This window comes from Terrapene carolina, unplaced genomic scaffold (assembly GCF_002925995.2).
Source record: "Terrapene carolina triunguis isolate 2854851 unplaced genomic scaffold, T_m_triunguis-2.0 Scaffold68, whole genome shotgun sequence".
NCBI lineage: Eukaryota > Metazoa > Chordata > Testudines > Emydidae > Terrapene > Terrapene triunguis.
Window position 1 is genome coordinate 41072753 of NW_020664419.1, and position 17352 is coordinate 41090104.

The following is a 17352-nucleotide window of genomic DNA, read 5'->3' on the forward strand; positions in this document are numbered from 1 at the left end:
GGACTGAAAAACAGAAGGAAGGGAGAGGCTCTCGAGGGGGGGATGTGAAACTTCAGCAAAAAGCAATTTGAATGCAAGAAAAAGTTGCCTTCTCATTTTCATCTACCAAAGAATTAAACCTCTTGGATGTGCCAAGCAGCAAAAGAGACCAGAACTTCAGTATGCAAAGGGAGATTTTCATACATTAGGTCCAACTAATGCGTAACCTATTGTGCTGGAACCATTAAATCACACAACACAAAAATCTCCAAAAGATAGGGTTCCAAGACGATTTTCTCATGTTAGATCATCCATTACTGTCTAGTGCTCAGCAGAAGCCACGGGATCGAAATTATGATGTGTGGTGACACTGTAGGGTAATGGCCAAGGAGCAAATATCTGAATGACTATTGTATCTTTGACGGGTGGCCCATTCTCCTACTGAAATGCTTTTCAGGAATGGAAAATGAAGCAATACAGACAAATGTACGTGTGTGTTGTTCTGCAGATTTCTCTATGTAGGGTCATGCCTTTTGTTGTTGTTTTATTTTGCCTGCTCTGAAGCAGACCACATTATACAAGTTTGAATATTGCCCAATGGAGGCTTTAGTTCCTAGTTGGGATCCTCACATTGAGATAGAAGCAGAGTAGAATTATGGCTGGTTACAAATTAAATTTAGCTTGTACTTTGGGAATCAAGTCTAAACTAGTCCTAAGAGATAACTCATCTGTCAGGAACCAAAGTTAAAGTTCTTCATAAATTAGTGTCTCCAGCTTGTAAAGCCATCTGGCAAAGCATCTCTACATACATTGTTTCCCATCCTCTTGTGACAGCAAATGGAGCTCCCGCAGTGTGCTGAAATATGCAACTATCCAAGTGTCAAAACTTTGAGGATATTTTTCCCTAATAAGCTCTGACGTATGAATCCAAAGAAGGATTTCATTCTTTATTGCTCTTGTCTCTAGAAGGTACACTTAATTTATGATTATTTTCCTTGGACTAACCTTCTGTGGCATATAGTACCTCAGGTAAAGAGAGGGCGGAGAAAGTGAATTCTTAATGGTGGCTTGCTTCACAAGATGTTTCTTTTGCTATTTAACAAGTTGGAAAGGAGCTGTGAACATAGCATTGTGTCCATATTATGATGACGCTAATGATTATTATTAACTGTATTATGGTAGAACACAGAATGTGCCAGGCGCTGTCATGTGATCTGTTATTCTCACCAAAATAGCAGCTACAATTGGAAATGGTAAATATGGAAAGGAAAAAATGGAATCATCTCCGTCCAAGTCATCAAGAGCCCCTAAATGTTGACACTGGGCTGCTGAAAGATGGGTGTGTTGCATAAGCAGTCACTTTAGCTGAATTTTGTGTTTATTAACAATTAATAAGTTATTCTACTTATGACCAAAAAACCCCCATGTTAGGTAAGTGCTTTACTGAACTGGGGCTATGTGCTTAACTCATGCGAGTAGTCCTATTGAAGTTAAAGGGACCTAAGTATGTGCTTAAGTGCACTGCTGCTAGAGGGCCATAATTCTGGGTTGCATAAACAAAAAGTGATGATGTCAGTCAAGGGAGATGCTAGTCCCTTTCTATATGGCACTGGAAAGATTACAGTTAGAGTACCGGATTCATTTATGTACACCTCAATACGAAACCGAAGATATGTCAAAAACCTGGAAGCAATTATGAGAAGAGCAACAAAAATGATTAAGGATGGTGTTATGGTTCAGAGGTTTGCTGCACCAGTGATCCCTCTCAATCTCTCTGTGGGTGCTTCTTTACAGTAATGGGCCTATACCTGAACAACTGTCAGGGTGCAACCCCGTGGTCCTGCTTACTTTTAGATGGGATCACCAGACTACACCACCCCTTGTTTACCAACCATATTTACCTTGAGCATGGCCAACTACCCAATTGACTCCTGCTATTGAATTCTCTCTGGGAGTTGTGACCAGCTCCTAAAAGCAATGACAGAAAATGCCTGGTTTGGAAGAGAGTATGATTTATTTATCCATAGGAAAATCACAAGCAAAGAGAAAAGGGTTAAAATAACTAATGCCTAAACATATCTCGTCTCATCTCAAACTTAGCCTTCTCTTGCCAAATTAAGTACATTCTGCTTAAGCCAGGCACCCTCAATACATTGGGGCTAGACAAGACAGGCTACCCTTACAACTGCTGTATCTTGGACAGCCTGAACCCCCAGTTAGTGTTTCTCTCTTAAGCAACAGGCTGTCTTTTTTATTGCAAAGGTCCTGCCTGAAGATCTTCTAAGGTTCTGAGCAGGACTTCTGAACTTGACCAAACTATTTTTTGCATTTCACCTACACAGGATTGGAAGTAGTCTCCCTACAGTGAATTCCTGGTATTGTCCATGTGAGCACCAGTCAACTGAATTCTGTCTACAGCCACTGTTTTGGGTAAGGATTTACCCCTTAGTCACTTTTTAGACATCATACAATAGCCACCAACTCCAGAGATTATATATATAAACATTAACGGAAATCAATGCAGATAATTCCCATGTTCTTCACAGGTGATAAAAGGGCTAGAGGGATTGATTTATGAGGAAGGACTAAATGAGCAACAGTAAACATGTGTAGCCTGACTCAGTGATGACAAAGGGGAGATGTAATCATCATGGAAAGAGAAGAATTGTTGAAGCTGTTCCAAGGGGTTAAAAGCTAGAATAATGGGATGAAATTAACCAAAGGGAAATGTAGGTTGAATATCAGGAGGAAAACATCTTGACAGAGAAGCAATTAGACTGCAATACAATCTCCCACGAGAAGTGGTAAGTGGTCATCACTTGAGTCATTTTAAGCTATACTGGACAAAGTACTAGAAAATATACTGTAGGGAACAATCCTGCACTGGCAGGAGGATGAACAAGATAATCTAACAGGGTATTTTCATTGTACATGCAGCATCCAGTAGTCCTTTTTTTCTGTTAGTCTGTTTAATACTCAGGCAGTGCAGGTTTTCTGCCACACTCGTGTGAGTAGCCTACAGTTGAACAAAACTATAAGGGACAGATCCTGGCCCTATGATAAGGTACAGTATGAATTTCAGCACAAGAGGAGAATTTTTTTAGTATGAGAGAGTGGAACTATAGCATTTGCATTGTTTGGATTTGCTCAGTTTGAACAAACTTTTCTGAGGTTCACTGGCTGACTATAAACATTTCCTATAAAGCTCATGTTTCAGTTTCAGAAACTGATAAATACTTTGATCAAGCAATTCAACTCCTTTGATTTGCAGAGTATGATTTAATAATTTCTTGAGGAAATGAACCACTCCTCCCTAGCTGAGGATAATGAAGAAGTTCTGCACAGCTAGTTTAGGTCTTTGTCCATTTCCCTGTGATTTTCTCCTGCATCTTCTTTGTAGATAGAGGACAAACAGAAATAGGCCACAGGAATCAAAGGCAAAACTGGACCAGATAGTATGAATGGACAGGCACAGCTGCTGCAGAGACCTAGTTGAGTGAGAAGCAATATTGAAATGAAGGGAGGAAATCAGTCCTTAAATAAGATTGATAGAGTCCAAGAAGAGAATTTAATGGAGAAAAGATTTTGTTCATTCTCCTGATGTTGCTGTTCCCCACTGTGGAGATCTTCCCTGACATACATCACTGGCAGAAGGGTGCAGCAGGCTTGGGTTTGACCTTGACAATAAGAATGTTAATAAATAACCACTTTCTTTCATTCAAAGGAAACAAAAGGATGCAACATTACAATGCAGTTTCTTTCTCCGTTGTTCATGTTATGTTTTCACCCCAGCAAAGAATTAGGAATAATAAAAACCCTTTTTCATTGGGGCAGCCATACTGAGAAAGCAGAGGTATCTTCTACCAAGCAGAAAAACTTGATATGATTGCTCTTAATGTTGAGAACTGAGAGGAGCTAATAAAGTGAAGCTGTGGAAAAGAAATATGGAATAACAGTGAAATTGTGTCCTTGAGGAACCGAGCCAGTGTCATTGGAGGTTTTGTACTGGGGGCTTTCTGGTAACCTATTTTACTGATACCAAAAATTCTTACTGTTGGAATGCCTTCAAGTTCAACATTGGTGGAATTTACTCAGTTCACAGAACTGCTTTCGTGGCTGTAAGGATGAAGAGAAATTATATAGGAACAGAAAAAAGCATCCCTAAACAGTTATTATTATTTTCAAGAGTGTTTGGATTCACTAACATAAAAAGCCAAAACCTGCAGTCCTTGCGTTCAGTGACTTCAATGGGAGTTTCACTCAAGTAACACAATGGCACGACTACAGGGTTAGGCCCAAATAGGAACATGATCAACAATCATGCTCCATGCACATTCTTCTATAAAGAAAACTCAAATTCTATATACAATTTTTTCTAAAGCCTTGATTTTGATTTCACAACAGTGTAAATTTGGAGCAACTCCATTGAATTAAATAGTTATGCCAGAGGAAAACTGTTATAGCTTAGATGAGAATGAGATCATAAATATTTAGAAGTATGTTTTTCTATCAGTACGATGGGCTGAATTCTCCTGTCACTAATTCTGATCTTACACCAGTATATCTCCATCAACTTCAGTGGCGTTACTCGTATATAACCAAGGTGTAAGTGAAAAGAGAATGAGACAGTATTTATGAATATGTTCCTCTGGAAACCAGAAGGCTCACATTTTCAGTAATCCTAAACTGGAAAAAAAAATTGTCCCTTGACCAAAAAAAAAAAAAAAAAAAAGAGAGAGAAAAGAGAACATTTACATAACTAAGTAAAAGAGTATCCACCCTTTTAAAGTCTAACTTTCAACTGTCTGAAAGATCTCTGTTCACACACTGTCCAGGTTACCAGCCAACGGCAACCTAGAAAGAACTGGCAGCCCACTGAGGTTAATAAATCATTTGCTCTCAGCACCATAAAAACAGGACTGCTCCCTTGGAAAACAACCAGTTTAAAAGTAAGGCAAGAGGGGCATAGAGGTTTTATTTACTATGAATCCTAGCTGCTTATTCTTTCAGAAGACTAGTCCCTTCAGCAGCCATAGGTATTTTTGCTGTAAATAACATAGATGTGTGTCGAGCCAGAGCCAAAAATCCTTTTAGGATTCAATAGTGTTTAGGTCATCTGCACTCTATTGACAGACACTGAACTCTGAAACCATAATGATGTAGCTCAGCAACAGTGCATATCTTGCCACTAATGAGGCACATTTTCCGTGAATAATGAGTATGGACATCATCTCTGTTGCCAGGTACATAATATAAACAAATTCAACACATGGTCATTGGTAAAGTAGTATGTCTCCTCACAAAGACTGACATTTTAAAGAATGCAATCCAAGTTTTTAGCCAGGGGTGGGGGGGAGACTGCTCTCGGAAATAATTTGTTCATGTGTTATCAAAATACAATAAATCAGGTTTGGTCTTAGCTGAATAAAGACAGTGGAATGGGACCAATAGAAACTGCAGATAGGGAAGTATAAATGAGTTCATTGTTTTATGTTCCAATAAATCTTACAACACATAAAGCTGATGAGTTCTAAAATGAGCTGAGACTCCTCTAAAAAGGGTCTTTAGAGACTCATGAATTCTAAGAGTTATGCTGGTTAAACTGTTGCTTGCTGAGTCCTTGTGTGCGTGTGTTAAATATACACATATGCCTTTATATATGTATAATGTATGGGTCCACACAGACGGGGAAAGGGTCCGCATCAAATTTCCCTACAGGCTTTTACCATCCACATATACTTTTCTTTTAAACTTACAGCCTAATTTTGGAATGTGCCAAGTGTTTTCTAGAAGATGATGGCACCCTCAAGTCCTACTGGCTTCAGGGAGAGTTGAAGGTAAACACTGCAACTCGGGAAGTGCTCAGCACTGCCCAGGATTGGGCCCTTAGTATGAACGAACAGAGAGGAAGGACGTCTCAGTGGTTAGAATGCTAGCCTGAGATTTGGGAGATTCTGGTTGAATTCCCTGTTCTGCCACAGACCTGAGTATGGTAATGGGAATAATAGGACTTCCCTACCTCAGAGGGGTGTTGTGAGGATAAATTATAGCAGACTGCCAGGTTTAGAACAGCTTTCAGTTTCAAGCTCAACTCTTCTAAGTGCTTTAAAATCCACAAGGTTACTCATATGCATTAAAGAGTATAAGGTGCTGAGATACCGTGGTAATGGGGCCTATGTCTGAGTGATAGGAATTTCTGAAAGAGGGGAAAGCAAAAGAAAGACCTTTGAGTAAAAAGGTTATCATTTTGGTAGATGTTTCTTTTCCACTGCGCTGCTCCCAACCAAATTATACCCAATAAAAACCTCTCCCAGGGTAATTAGTACTACTAGATGTGCAGTGGTGTGACATTCAAAGAGTGGTGGGACATTCTGAGCACTGCTTACAGTGATTCAACTGCAAGATGGTGATTAAGCATTGAAAACACACATATTATAGTCAAGGCTGGTAGCTTCGTCTATTTATTATGGTTGACGGACACCTCCCATGATAAGAGCCTATTTTTAGTGGCTTATAACTTTGCCAGAAGTTAAGCGTTTGGGTTGAAATTTTACAAGTTGGGTGTCTGCCTCAGGCAGCCTTTGCTTTGAATAGCTTTAGTGCCCCCTGCTATAGAGCAGGGACATTAGGCAGGAGGGGGGCTTTTGTGTAGGCTTGGCAGAATTCCATTTTTATTTTTTTATGATTTGGACAGAGAATATCAATGTTTATTTTTAATCCTTATTTTTTCAATTTGAGTTCATTTAAATTTTCACAGTTGTGCAACATTTTGGGTTTTGAGCATTTTTTATGATTTTTATCAATTTACATTTCCACAATTGTGGGACATTGGGCGTAGGGGTGCGAGGGTCAGACAATAATTATTTAATGACAGCAGACATTGAGATTCAAAGAGTTAAAGCTTCATAACAGTTAACCTGCAAATTGTCAACATCACATGTCAAAATATGCAAAGTAAATATCCTTAAATCAAACTCTAATAAGTTCTCAAGCAGCATTTTTCTTACTTTGCCCATCTGTTCATTTGGATTATTATTGACGGAAATATTTTTCGTCACTTTGTGTGTGTACAGTGAAATTGACATTTACTGATAAAAATATAATTCTTCTAAGCCTACGTTTGTGTCAGGGATGTGATTTTTTGTGGCCCCTGTGAAAATTCGCCCAAGTTATAATCCTTTGAAAACTCACTGTTCGCACATACTCAGTAGCGTCTTCTTCAATTACAGCAGCTAAACTCTTCAAATGTTCCATCCTGAGCGAGCATATTTGAGCCTCTCACAGCCCCTAGTGCTAACCAGACTGCACATGCTACATCTCCACAGAGCAACTGAGTATGCTCCATCCCCTCTTAGATCCTTCATATGACCCAGACTGCAGAATGCCTGAGTATGCTGCATCTCCTCACAGCTGCTACATGAAAACTGGGTGAGTCTGAGCACTGGAACTGGGAGCAGGGAGCTTGTTCCACCTATGCTCTCAATGGTCCCCCAGCCCAAGTAACGTGGCGGAGGAAGCCATCTGATTTGAATGCAGAGGGGACAAAAGCCAGCCCAGGGAAGAGGGAAAGGAATAGACTGTGATAAGAACTCTGATGAGCCTGAAAACTGTGGAGGGGAGAAAATGGGATTCGCTGGGCAAGGAGAAGGGGATTGGGAGGTTGGAAAGGTTGGGACTTGGAGCTGGAGAGCGGGGGTGAGAAGGGAGGCTGGGACTGGTTGGGAAAGAAGTCTGGGACTGGGAGTTGTGGGAGGGAGGACTGGGAGCTGGTGAGAGAAATGGTGGGGGACTGGGAGCCAGCTGGCTGGAGGGGGAAACATTGAGATTGGACAAGGAGATTGAGGGACTATTAAATTATGGAGACTGAGACTAGGAAAAAGTGTGTGTGGGAAAGCAGATCTGACAATGGGATGCGGGAGGGGGAGGAGAGAACTGAGAATGGCTGGGCAAAGAGACAGGGACAAAGGGTCTGGAAGGGGAGAGAATGAGATAAGGAGCCAGGGAAGGAGGGAGGGGATACTGAGAGCCTGCGTAGGGAGACTAGGACTGGGGGTTAATGAGGATTGGGAAGGGGAGAAACATATCAGATGAGGAGCTGGGAGGAGGGACTGGGACTGACTGGCAAGGAGACTGGGGCCTGGTCCACACTAACTCCCCACTTCGAACTAAGATACGCAACTTCAGCTACGTGAATAATGTAGCTGAAGTCGAAGTACCTTAGTTCGAACTTACCGCGGGTCCAGACGCGGCAGGCAGGCTCCCCCGTCGACTGCGCGTACTCCTCTCGCAGAGCAGGAGTACCGGCGTCGACGGCGAGCACTTCCGGGATCGATTCGGGATCGATTTATTGCGTCTAGACAAGACGCGATAAATCGATCCCAGAAGATCGATTGCTTACCGCCGGACCCGGAGGTAAGTATAGACGTACCCTGGGACTGGAATGAGAAATCTGAGGAGTGAAGTCTGAGGCTGGGTAGGAAGAAGAATGGGAGTGGGATGAAGAGTCAGTCAGGGATGAGGAAAAGACAGGACTGGAACAGAGGGGATGGAGCAGAAGGGGGCACGTTTGGGGAGAACAAGTAAAAGGCTCTGTACCCACTACAGAACACTCCCCTGCCAAGACTGGAATGGAACCCAAGAGTCCTGAGTCTCAGCATTCTTTTGCTGTTAGCAAATATCTGTGAAACCCACTGGCAAAGTGTGTCTCATCACCCTCTAGTGCTGTCCACACAGAAGACTGTGTAGCGGATCTGTGTGGTACTCTAAGGTTCCAACCAGGCTGACCCATATGAGTTTCAATATGAGGTCACAGGATGGAATTTTTATAAAAAAGAAAACTGAAAAAACAAACTTAAGAAATTACATACAAAATGTCGCTACGGTTGCAAAGTCAAGAGGCACTCAGGAGGTGCCAGAATTTGGCCCTCTTGGGCACATCCATTATGACACAGTCTTTAATTACATGATCACATACTATTTTTTCCATTCAGTGCACAGACTGGACCTGCTCTGGAAATGACTCAGCGTTGTGTAGTAAAGGAGACTGTTGTCTGTGGGATCCCTGCTTCATTTGGTGCAGATGTTGGAAGGTGTGTAGTATTATTATTATATGGCCCCCACCACTGTAGTATCTGAGCGCCTGAAAATCTTTAATGTATTTACCCTCACAATGTCCCTGTGAGGTAGAGAAGTGCATTTATCTCCATTTTATAGATGGGGAACTGAGACACAGATTGATGAAATGACTTGCCCAAGGTCACACAGGAAACCTGTGTTGGAGCAGGGAATTGAACCTGATTGCCCCAAGTCCTAGGCTAATGCCCCAATCATTGGACCATCCTTTCTTTAATTGGAAGGCATGTAGTGAATGAGGCAGGGGACTGCATGAAGAGGATGAACTGTCTCATTGTTGAGGCAGTTGAATGTTGCCCTGGAAAACTGGATTCTAACCCTGCCTCTGCCACAGAGTGCCTGTGTGGTGCTGTGCAAGTCACTTAAACCAAACTTTTCACAAGTACTCAACTAACTGTATTCCTCATTTTCTGGGTGCCTGACTTGACATGCTGGGGGCTGATTTGCAGAAGTGCTGAGCACTCACAGCTGCAACTGAAGACAATGGGAGGTGTGCTTTGAACATAGAAAGTGTTATGTAACATGATGTACTCTGAAAAATCAGGTTCTAGATGTTTCAAATTGGGTACCCAAAAGTAGTGGAAATTTAATTACCTTAATCCCTCTGTGCCTCAGCATGGTGTCTGTAAAATGGGGATTATGCCACTCCCTCACCTCACAGAAGTGATGGAAAGATAAATTAATTCATGCTTGTGAAGCACTCAGATACTGTAGTAATGAACATCAAGGAACATATATGGGGAAATTATTAATTCTGTTTTCAAAGCGAGTTTTCAATAGTCTGCAGTAAATAAGGCCTGGGGTGACACATTGAACAAACAGGAGAAAACAAAATATTGAAGAACTGCCCAACAGTGCTTAAGAGAGCACTGTTCCACCTGTGCACTGAATGACACAGGGGTCCTGTGGAAAATACAGTATGTGATGATGTAATTAAAGACTGTATCATATACACAAGGGATCCCAATTAAAGATGCACAAGCAACCTACATTCTGGCATTTCCTAACTTTTGAACGTTTTACTTTACAAACATATCAGTGTTCATTTCACATAGGGGTGTGTGTGTACAATATGTATACACATATATAGTTGGACTTACCATCATATTTTGCTAAAACTGCCTGAACATCTGCATATGCTTGTAACTCCAACAGAGCTTCTAGCAGGTTTTCATGGATGTTGAACATGCTTAGCAGAGGAAACTCCTTCATTAACTAAAAACAGTAATAAAAAAAAGGGTTAGATTATTTATATGGAATGCGGATTTTCATTCAAAATTTACTGAAATGTCTAATTAAAATCATTCAGCCCCACTGCTCTTGGGCCTCATACAGTGTCCTCTAATGCCATTGGAAAGACTCCCATTTGGATCAAGAACCTTGGAAACAACATGCCTCGCATATGGTTTAATTAGTCCAAGAAGAGGGTTATCTGAATAGACAATTCCCTTTCAATGACTTGTTGCCTTTTTAAAAAGTGAGGGGGTATTATTCTATTGTAGAAGAAGATTAAATTAAAAAGCGCCTTTAGCTCAGTAGATTGTATATTTTAGTATTAACTCCCCCTGATGGATATGGGGAAAAACAAAGAAAATACACAGAAAAAAATCAAAGTATAATAAAATGAGAAAGACCTACACCTCTACTTCGCTTCATAGTTTGTTATTATTATTATTTAGCATATATATCATATATGTATATCAACAGAATTGTGCATAGTACTAACAATGGAAGTTAAACATTTTTTCGGCCAATCCAGCTTAAAAAATGCTTGACCCAAAGTTGAAATTAGATAAGGCCTTAATACTAATTTAATACTACCATGGCTTAAGAATCCATATCTTATAACAAATTGAATGACACCTTGTATAAGGAAGAGGCTCAGACATTATTTTAGTGGGTGCTAAGCTGTGACTGAAGTGGACTGATTTGATGAATTGGTCCTTTAGGAAGATCAGAGATTGTCAGAATGCTGGCCAAATTCTGCTGTGTGTAGTACCAACTGTCTGCCAGCCAACTGAACCTGATAAATAAATAACATCCTTTATTCGGTTTGCCATATGATTCCACATCTCTTAGGAACTTCAGTGCAAATTAATTTCTCTGTTTTATTGCTCAGTTAGAAAATGAACCAATTAAAGAAGTGTCATTTTTTTAATGTTAAAGTGATACTCTAAAAATTGTAGTATTAAGTGATCTGGGCCCTCACTGTGGTTGTTTTGTGCTGGTGCAAAGCTCCAGCATGATAGGCTCTCTATCCGGCCTAAAGCTAGGGTAGCTAAATTATTGCCAGCCCTTTTTAGCTCCATTGCTCTCCAAAGTAAAGGGTGTGAGAGGTGCATCCAGGGCTGGCTCCAGCTTTTTTGCCGCCCCAAGCGGCGAAGAAACAAAACAAAACAAAACTCTGATTGAGCTGCCACCGAAGTGCCACCGAAGAGAAAGAGAGGGAGTGAAGGACTCGCCGCCGAATTGCTGCCGAAGACCCGGACGTGCCGCCCCAACAACGGACGGACTGCCGCCCCTTTCTATGGGCCACCCCAGGCACCTGCTTCCTTCGCTGGTGCCTGGAGCCGGCCCTGGGTGCATCCTTGAGTTCCATTGATCCCCATCTGCTGAAAGGGTTTCTTGGGGGGCGATGGAAGCCAAGTGTAAGATAGAGCATCTCTGAAGATGCTCAAATGTGTACCATAACTGAACTGGCCCACTGCCAGCTCCAGGGTTGGGGGATGTAAAGATGATGTCCACCCAACCTTTGCATCCCCCTGCCCTCTAGTCCTGCTCTGAGTTAAGTTTATCTGGAGCCAAGGCTCGAACTCCAATTGATGGAGAGGCTCTCAGGAGTTCTACAAGAAGATACTGTACTAGTAATTTGTAACAGATTAAATGTATGATACAAGGTACTAAGGCACTGATGCCAATTATACACTTGTTGGTAAACCAAACTAAGTTAATTATAAATAAACATCAGAAATTTGCAGATGAATGCTAACGCTTTTCTCCATAGGGGTCTAAGAAGAGAAATACTAATGAGATGATGTGAAGTTAGCCCACAAGCTCAAACTTAAAATGGGAAAACACAGTAAAAACTATAAACCACATCTGAAAAATCTGAGGAAATGAATTAATCCTCCTTTGAAGATATAATTAAAGAAACTGGAAAGAGCCAACTAATTATAATCTCCCAAATCAGCAATACAAGCAAAAATATACCAGTCTATAAGCAAAATGGTGAAAGAGTATGAAAAAGTCTGGAACATGTAGAACAGGGAATTAACTCCGATCAGGAAGAGGCTGCTAATAGACAAATAGAAGTGCCAAGCTCACAGGATGAAATTCACCCCTGTGCAGAGGGCCAAGTATAAATTACCTAAACTGTATTTGAGGATTAAGTAGGGTGACCAGATGTCCCGATTTTATAGGGACAGTCCCAATATTTGGGGCTTTTTTTTATATGGGCTCCTATTACCTCCCTACCCCCTGTCCCGATTTTTCACACTTGCTATCTGGTCACCCTAGGATTAAGTGGGACTGAAGTGGTAAATTGGCACTGTTCTGCCCCCCTGCACTGCACTGTCCTTGCTGTGATTGGAGGATTATACAGAAGGTGAAGAGGACAGTGTTTTGTTTGTTGATATTTGTACAACTGTGATCACATGAACTTTTGGTTAGAGAGTCACAATCACAGATACAGGTATTTAATAAGCTCACTGGATTTATGAGGGGTAATCCATAGAGGGTAATAAACTCTGAGCTATTGTAGTAAAACTCCTACAGTTTCAACATCAGGAGTTGATCCTGAGGAAAACAAGAACAAAACTGGGCAGATTGCATGAATCTCCTTCTTGTTTGATTACTGACTACATTTTTCCAAATTGAGCAAGAGGCCTTGGTTTATCTGGATAAGTAGGGGTCTTGATGTACAGAAGAGTTCTCAATACACTGATGCTCGTCAGAAAAAAAACTAATGTCAGGTGCAATTTCAGATAATCAGAGTTTTCAGTTTAGGATTCAGATTAGATTCTACTGGACTTGTTTCTTATCCTCTTTGTGATTTTTAACAGCTTCTACCAGTTACAGACAGTGTAAAATGTATATAATGAAATTCAGTATTGGGATTTTTCAAAAGTAATATTTACAGTGGGTACTTTTAAAATATTTTATAAAATTGATGGAAAGGTTAGAACTGCACATGATTTTTCATTATTACACCTGATAGCTACAGCACATTAGAAAGAAACACACTTCTAAAATTGTATAAATTAATATTACAATAGATTCCAACAAAGGTGGATAGAAATTTTAATACAAAAGGAGATTCCATTTTTCAGTGTTTAAAATATATAATCAAGACTGACACTGTATTCTGATTGTGGGTAAACCTCAGAAGGATTTAGTTGCAGTTGTTAAATTCGGAATGTATGTCGCTTATTTTGATACTAATAACTTTTTAAAGTTTAAGTTTGAAAAGTGCACAGTAATTTGCAAATATCATTATTCTGGGCGAGACTTTAATTTGTGCAGAATAGGAACAATAACTTTATCTAACCTTGTCCTAGCAATGATGGACATGGATATAGAATGAAGCAGCACTGTGATGAAAAACAGATCAATCCTTCCACTATACAAGAGTGAGGGCACTGAGAGTCCAGACCGAGAGCTTTTACGCATGTGGTCCTATGGTGGCTTTCTGCAGTGTTTAGTCTAGTTGTGTTCATGTTCCACAGAAAGTTTTTTTTATTTGTGATTTTCTTGTTATTTTTAATAGATTTTGCTTTACTTAAAACAGCCTGGATTGGTTTAAGTGGCTGTTAGTGTGGAATTAATACTACAGCACACTCCAGAGATAAGGAAACTCACTTCAGAAGAGGTAGAGTGAGGATTGAAGTAACAGTCAGTATGTAGTCAAGTGTGAAAGGAGTTATAATTTATAATTCCTGCCCTGTAAGGCACTACAAGGAAGTGGCTACCGTGAATAAAGGCACGGCTACAGCCTAAAAACCTGAATGATGTGAGTTGCAGTTACAATTCTCCTCAGCCACCTGAATCAGAAACCTTTTACGTTTTTCCTGTCTGCCACAAAGAAAATATAACCAGGAAAATGCGAGGGCCAGAAGCTGTCTCCCTAACTCAAAATCGAGTATTTCACAGAACATAAGAATGGCCATAGTGGGTCAGACCAAAGGTCCATCCAGCCCAGTATCCTGTCTACCGACAGTGACCAATGCCAGGTGTCCCAGAGGAAGTGAACCTAACAGGTAATGATCAACTGATCTCTCTCCTGCCATCCATTTCCATCCTCTGACAAACAGAGGCTAGGGACACCATTCCTTACCCATCCTGGCTAATAGCCATTAATGGACTTAACCTCCATGAATTTATCTAGTTCTCTTTTAAACCCTGTTATAGTCCTAGCCTTCACAACCTCCTCAGGTAAGGAGTTCCACAGGTTGACTGTGCGGTGTGAAGAAGAACTTCCTTTTATTTGTTTTAAACCTGCTGCCCATTAATTTCATTTGGTGGCCCTAGTTCTTATATTATGGGAACAAGTAAATAACTTTTCCTTATTCAATTTCTCCACACCACTCATGATTTTATATACCTCTATCCTAGCCCCCCTTAGTCTCCTCTTTTCCAAGCTGAAAAGTCCTAGCCTCTTTAATCTCTCCTTATATGGGACCCGCTCCAAACCCCTAATCATTTTAGTTGCCCTTCTCTGAACCTTTTCTAATGCCAGTATATCTTTTTTGAGATGAGGAGACCACATCTGTATGCAGTATTCAAGATGTGGGCATACCATGGATTTATATAAGGGCAATAAGATATTTTCTGTCTTATTTTCTAACCCCTTTTTAATTATTCTTAACATCCTGTTTGCTTTTTTGACTGCCTCTGCACACTGCGTGGACGTCTTCAGAGAACTATCCACGATGACTCCAAGATCTTTTTCGTTGTAGCTAAATTAGCCCCCATCATATTGTATGTATAGTTGGGGTTATTTTTTCCAATGTGCATTACTTTACATTTATCCACATTAAATTTCATTTGCCATTTTGTTGCCCAGTCACTTAGTTTTGTGAGATCTTTATGAAGTTCTTCACAGTCTGCTTTGGTCTTAATTATCTTGAGCAGTTTAGTATTATCTGCAAACTTTGCCACCTCACTGTTTACTCCTTTCTCCAGATCATTTATGAATAATTTGAACAGGATTGGTCCTAGGACTGACCCTTGGGGAACACCACACCCTCTCCATTCTGAAAGTTTACCATTTATTCCTACCCTTTGTTCCCTGTATTTTAACCAGTTCTCAAACCATGAAAGGACCTTCCCTCTTATCCCATGACAACTTAATTTACATAAGAGCCTTTGGTGAGGGACCTTGTCAAAAGCTTTCTGGAAATCTAAGTACACTATGTCCACTGGATCCCCCTTGTCCACATGTTTGTTGACCCCTTCAAAGAACTCTAATAGATTAGTAAGACATGATTTCCCTTTAAAGAAACCATGTTGACTTTTGCCCAACAATTTATGTTCTTCTATGTGTCTGACAATTTTATTCTTTACTATTGTTTCAACTAATTTGCCCAGTACTGATGTTAGACTTACCGGTCTGTAATTGCGGGATCACCTCTAGAGCCCTTTTTAAATATTGGCGTTACATTAGCTATCTTCCAGTCATTGGGTACAGAAGCCGATTTAAAGGACAGGTTACAAACCATAGTTAATAGTTCTGCAATTTCACATTTGAGTTCTTTCAGAACTCTTGGGTGAATGCCATCTGGTCCCGGTGACTTGTTACTGTTAAGTTTATCAATTAATTCCAAAACCTCCTCTAGTGACACTTCAATCTGTGACAATTCCTCAGATTTGTCACCTACAAAGGACGGCTCAGATTTGGGAATCTCCCTAATATTCTCAGCCATGAAGACTGAAGCAAAGAATTCATTTAGTTTCTCCGCAATGACTTTATCATCTTTAAGTGCTCCTTTTGTATCTCGATTGTCCAGGGGCCCCACTGGTTGTTTAGCAGGCTTCCTGCTTCTGATGTCCTTAAAAAACATTTTGTTATTACCTTTTGAGTTTTTGGCTAGCTGTTCTTCAAACTCCTTTTTGGCTTTTCTTAATACATTTTTACACTTAATTTGGCAGTGTTTATGCTCTTTTCTATTTACCTCACTACGATTTGAGTTCCACTTTTTAAAAGATGCCTTTTTATCTCTCACTGCTTCTTTTACATGGTTAAGCACGGTGGCTCTTACATGGTGATACTACTCAACTGGAGTAAGGATGCAGAATCTGGCCCTAAGTAAATAATGATGTAAAGCTCACACAGAGCATGTTACAAACATGCCCTTCTGAAGAATTAAGAGTGATCACCCCAGTTCCCCAAGACTGAATAATGGTTATTAGACTAGCTGTCTCTTTGTTAGGGAACAAAATGAAAAGCTGCAGCCAATTATAGATGTTCTACGTCCAGTAACATTCTCCTTGTTATGGTTCACTTTACTTCTTGCTGACATCAACCATCGATTTTTTTTTAAATTAGGGTCTGTCGCAGTGAGAAAACCTTGCATCATACAGCAACACAGTAAAAGGGGGCTGTCTGGACTGCTAGACCTACAAATTGACAGTGTTAACACAGATTCCATCAAGGAAAGGTCTTAGGTGAAGAAGTGCAAAACAGTTATCATGAAATCAATTTATGCAGCAGCTACAAAAATAAAAACCTGTACAATTAGCCACTCAGCTTACCCCAAGATTCACTGCAAACAAACCAGAAAACATGTTTTGCTAGATAATGTGTTCACCTGTTATGTGAGTCTCACAGTAAGTTGCAAGTTATTGCTTTTTTATTTTAAATTCTTTTCAGTCATAATATGAATGCCAGAAAGTAAAACCACCTTGATGGAAACATTATAAAGATAGGTCAGCAATTAAAGTGTGCCTTTAATCAACAGCTTGGAATACAAGCCTTGCTATTGGTTGAAACACAATACTGCTAGATGCTCACTAGCAGGGCCAGCCCTAGGTGTTTTGCCAGCCAGGGTGGAAAACATTTTCGGCGCCCCACCCCCCACCCTCTCAGCGGCCAAGCAATACAACAAACAGACAACCAATCACCAGAGAAGACAGAAAAAGAAAAGGCCAAGCAGCACAGCAGTGTGGCACCTCCCCAGAAGTTGATGTCCAGAACAATCTCCCTGTTCACCCACCCCTAAAACCAAACCTGCTCACTAAAGGCCA

The 17352-nt window shown here is 40.5% G+C and overlaps 1 protein-coding gene across 2 annotated transcripts in view; it reads right to left on the bottom strand.

Moving 5' to 3' along the window:
* The window catches only part of ST7 (suppression of tumorigenicity 7), a 245792-nt gene that overhangs the window by 45874 nt on the left and 182566 nt on the right, over positions 1 to 17352 (bottom strand). For both annotated transcript variants that reach the window (XM_026648736.1, XM_026648735.1), the window contains exon 9: positions 10212 to 10326. In XM_026648736.1, the coding sequence (XP_026504521.1) occupies positions 10212 to 10326 (115 nt within the window). The remainder of the gene's footprint in view (positions 1 to 10211; positions 10327 to 17352) is intronic.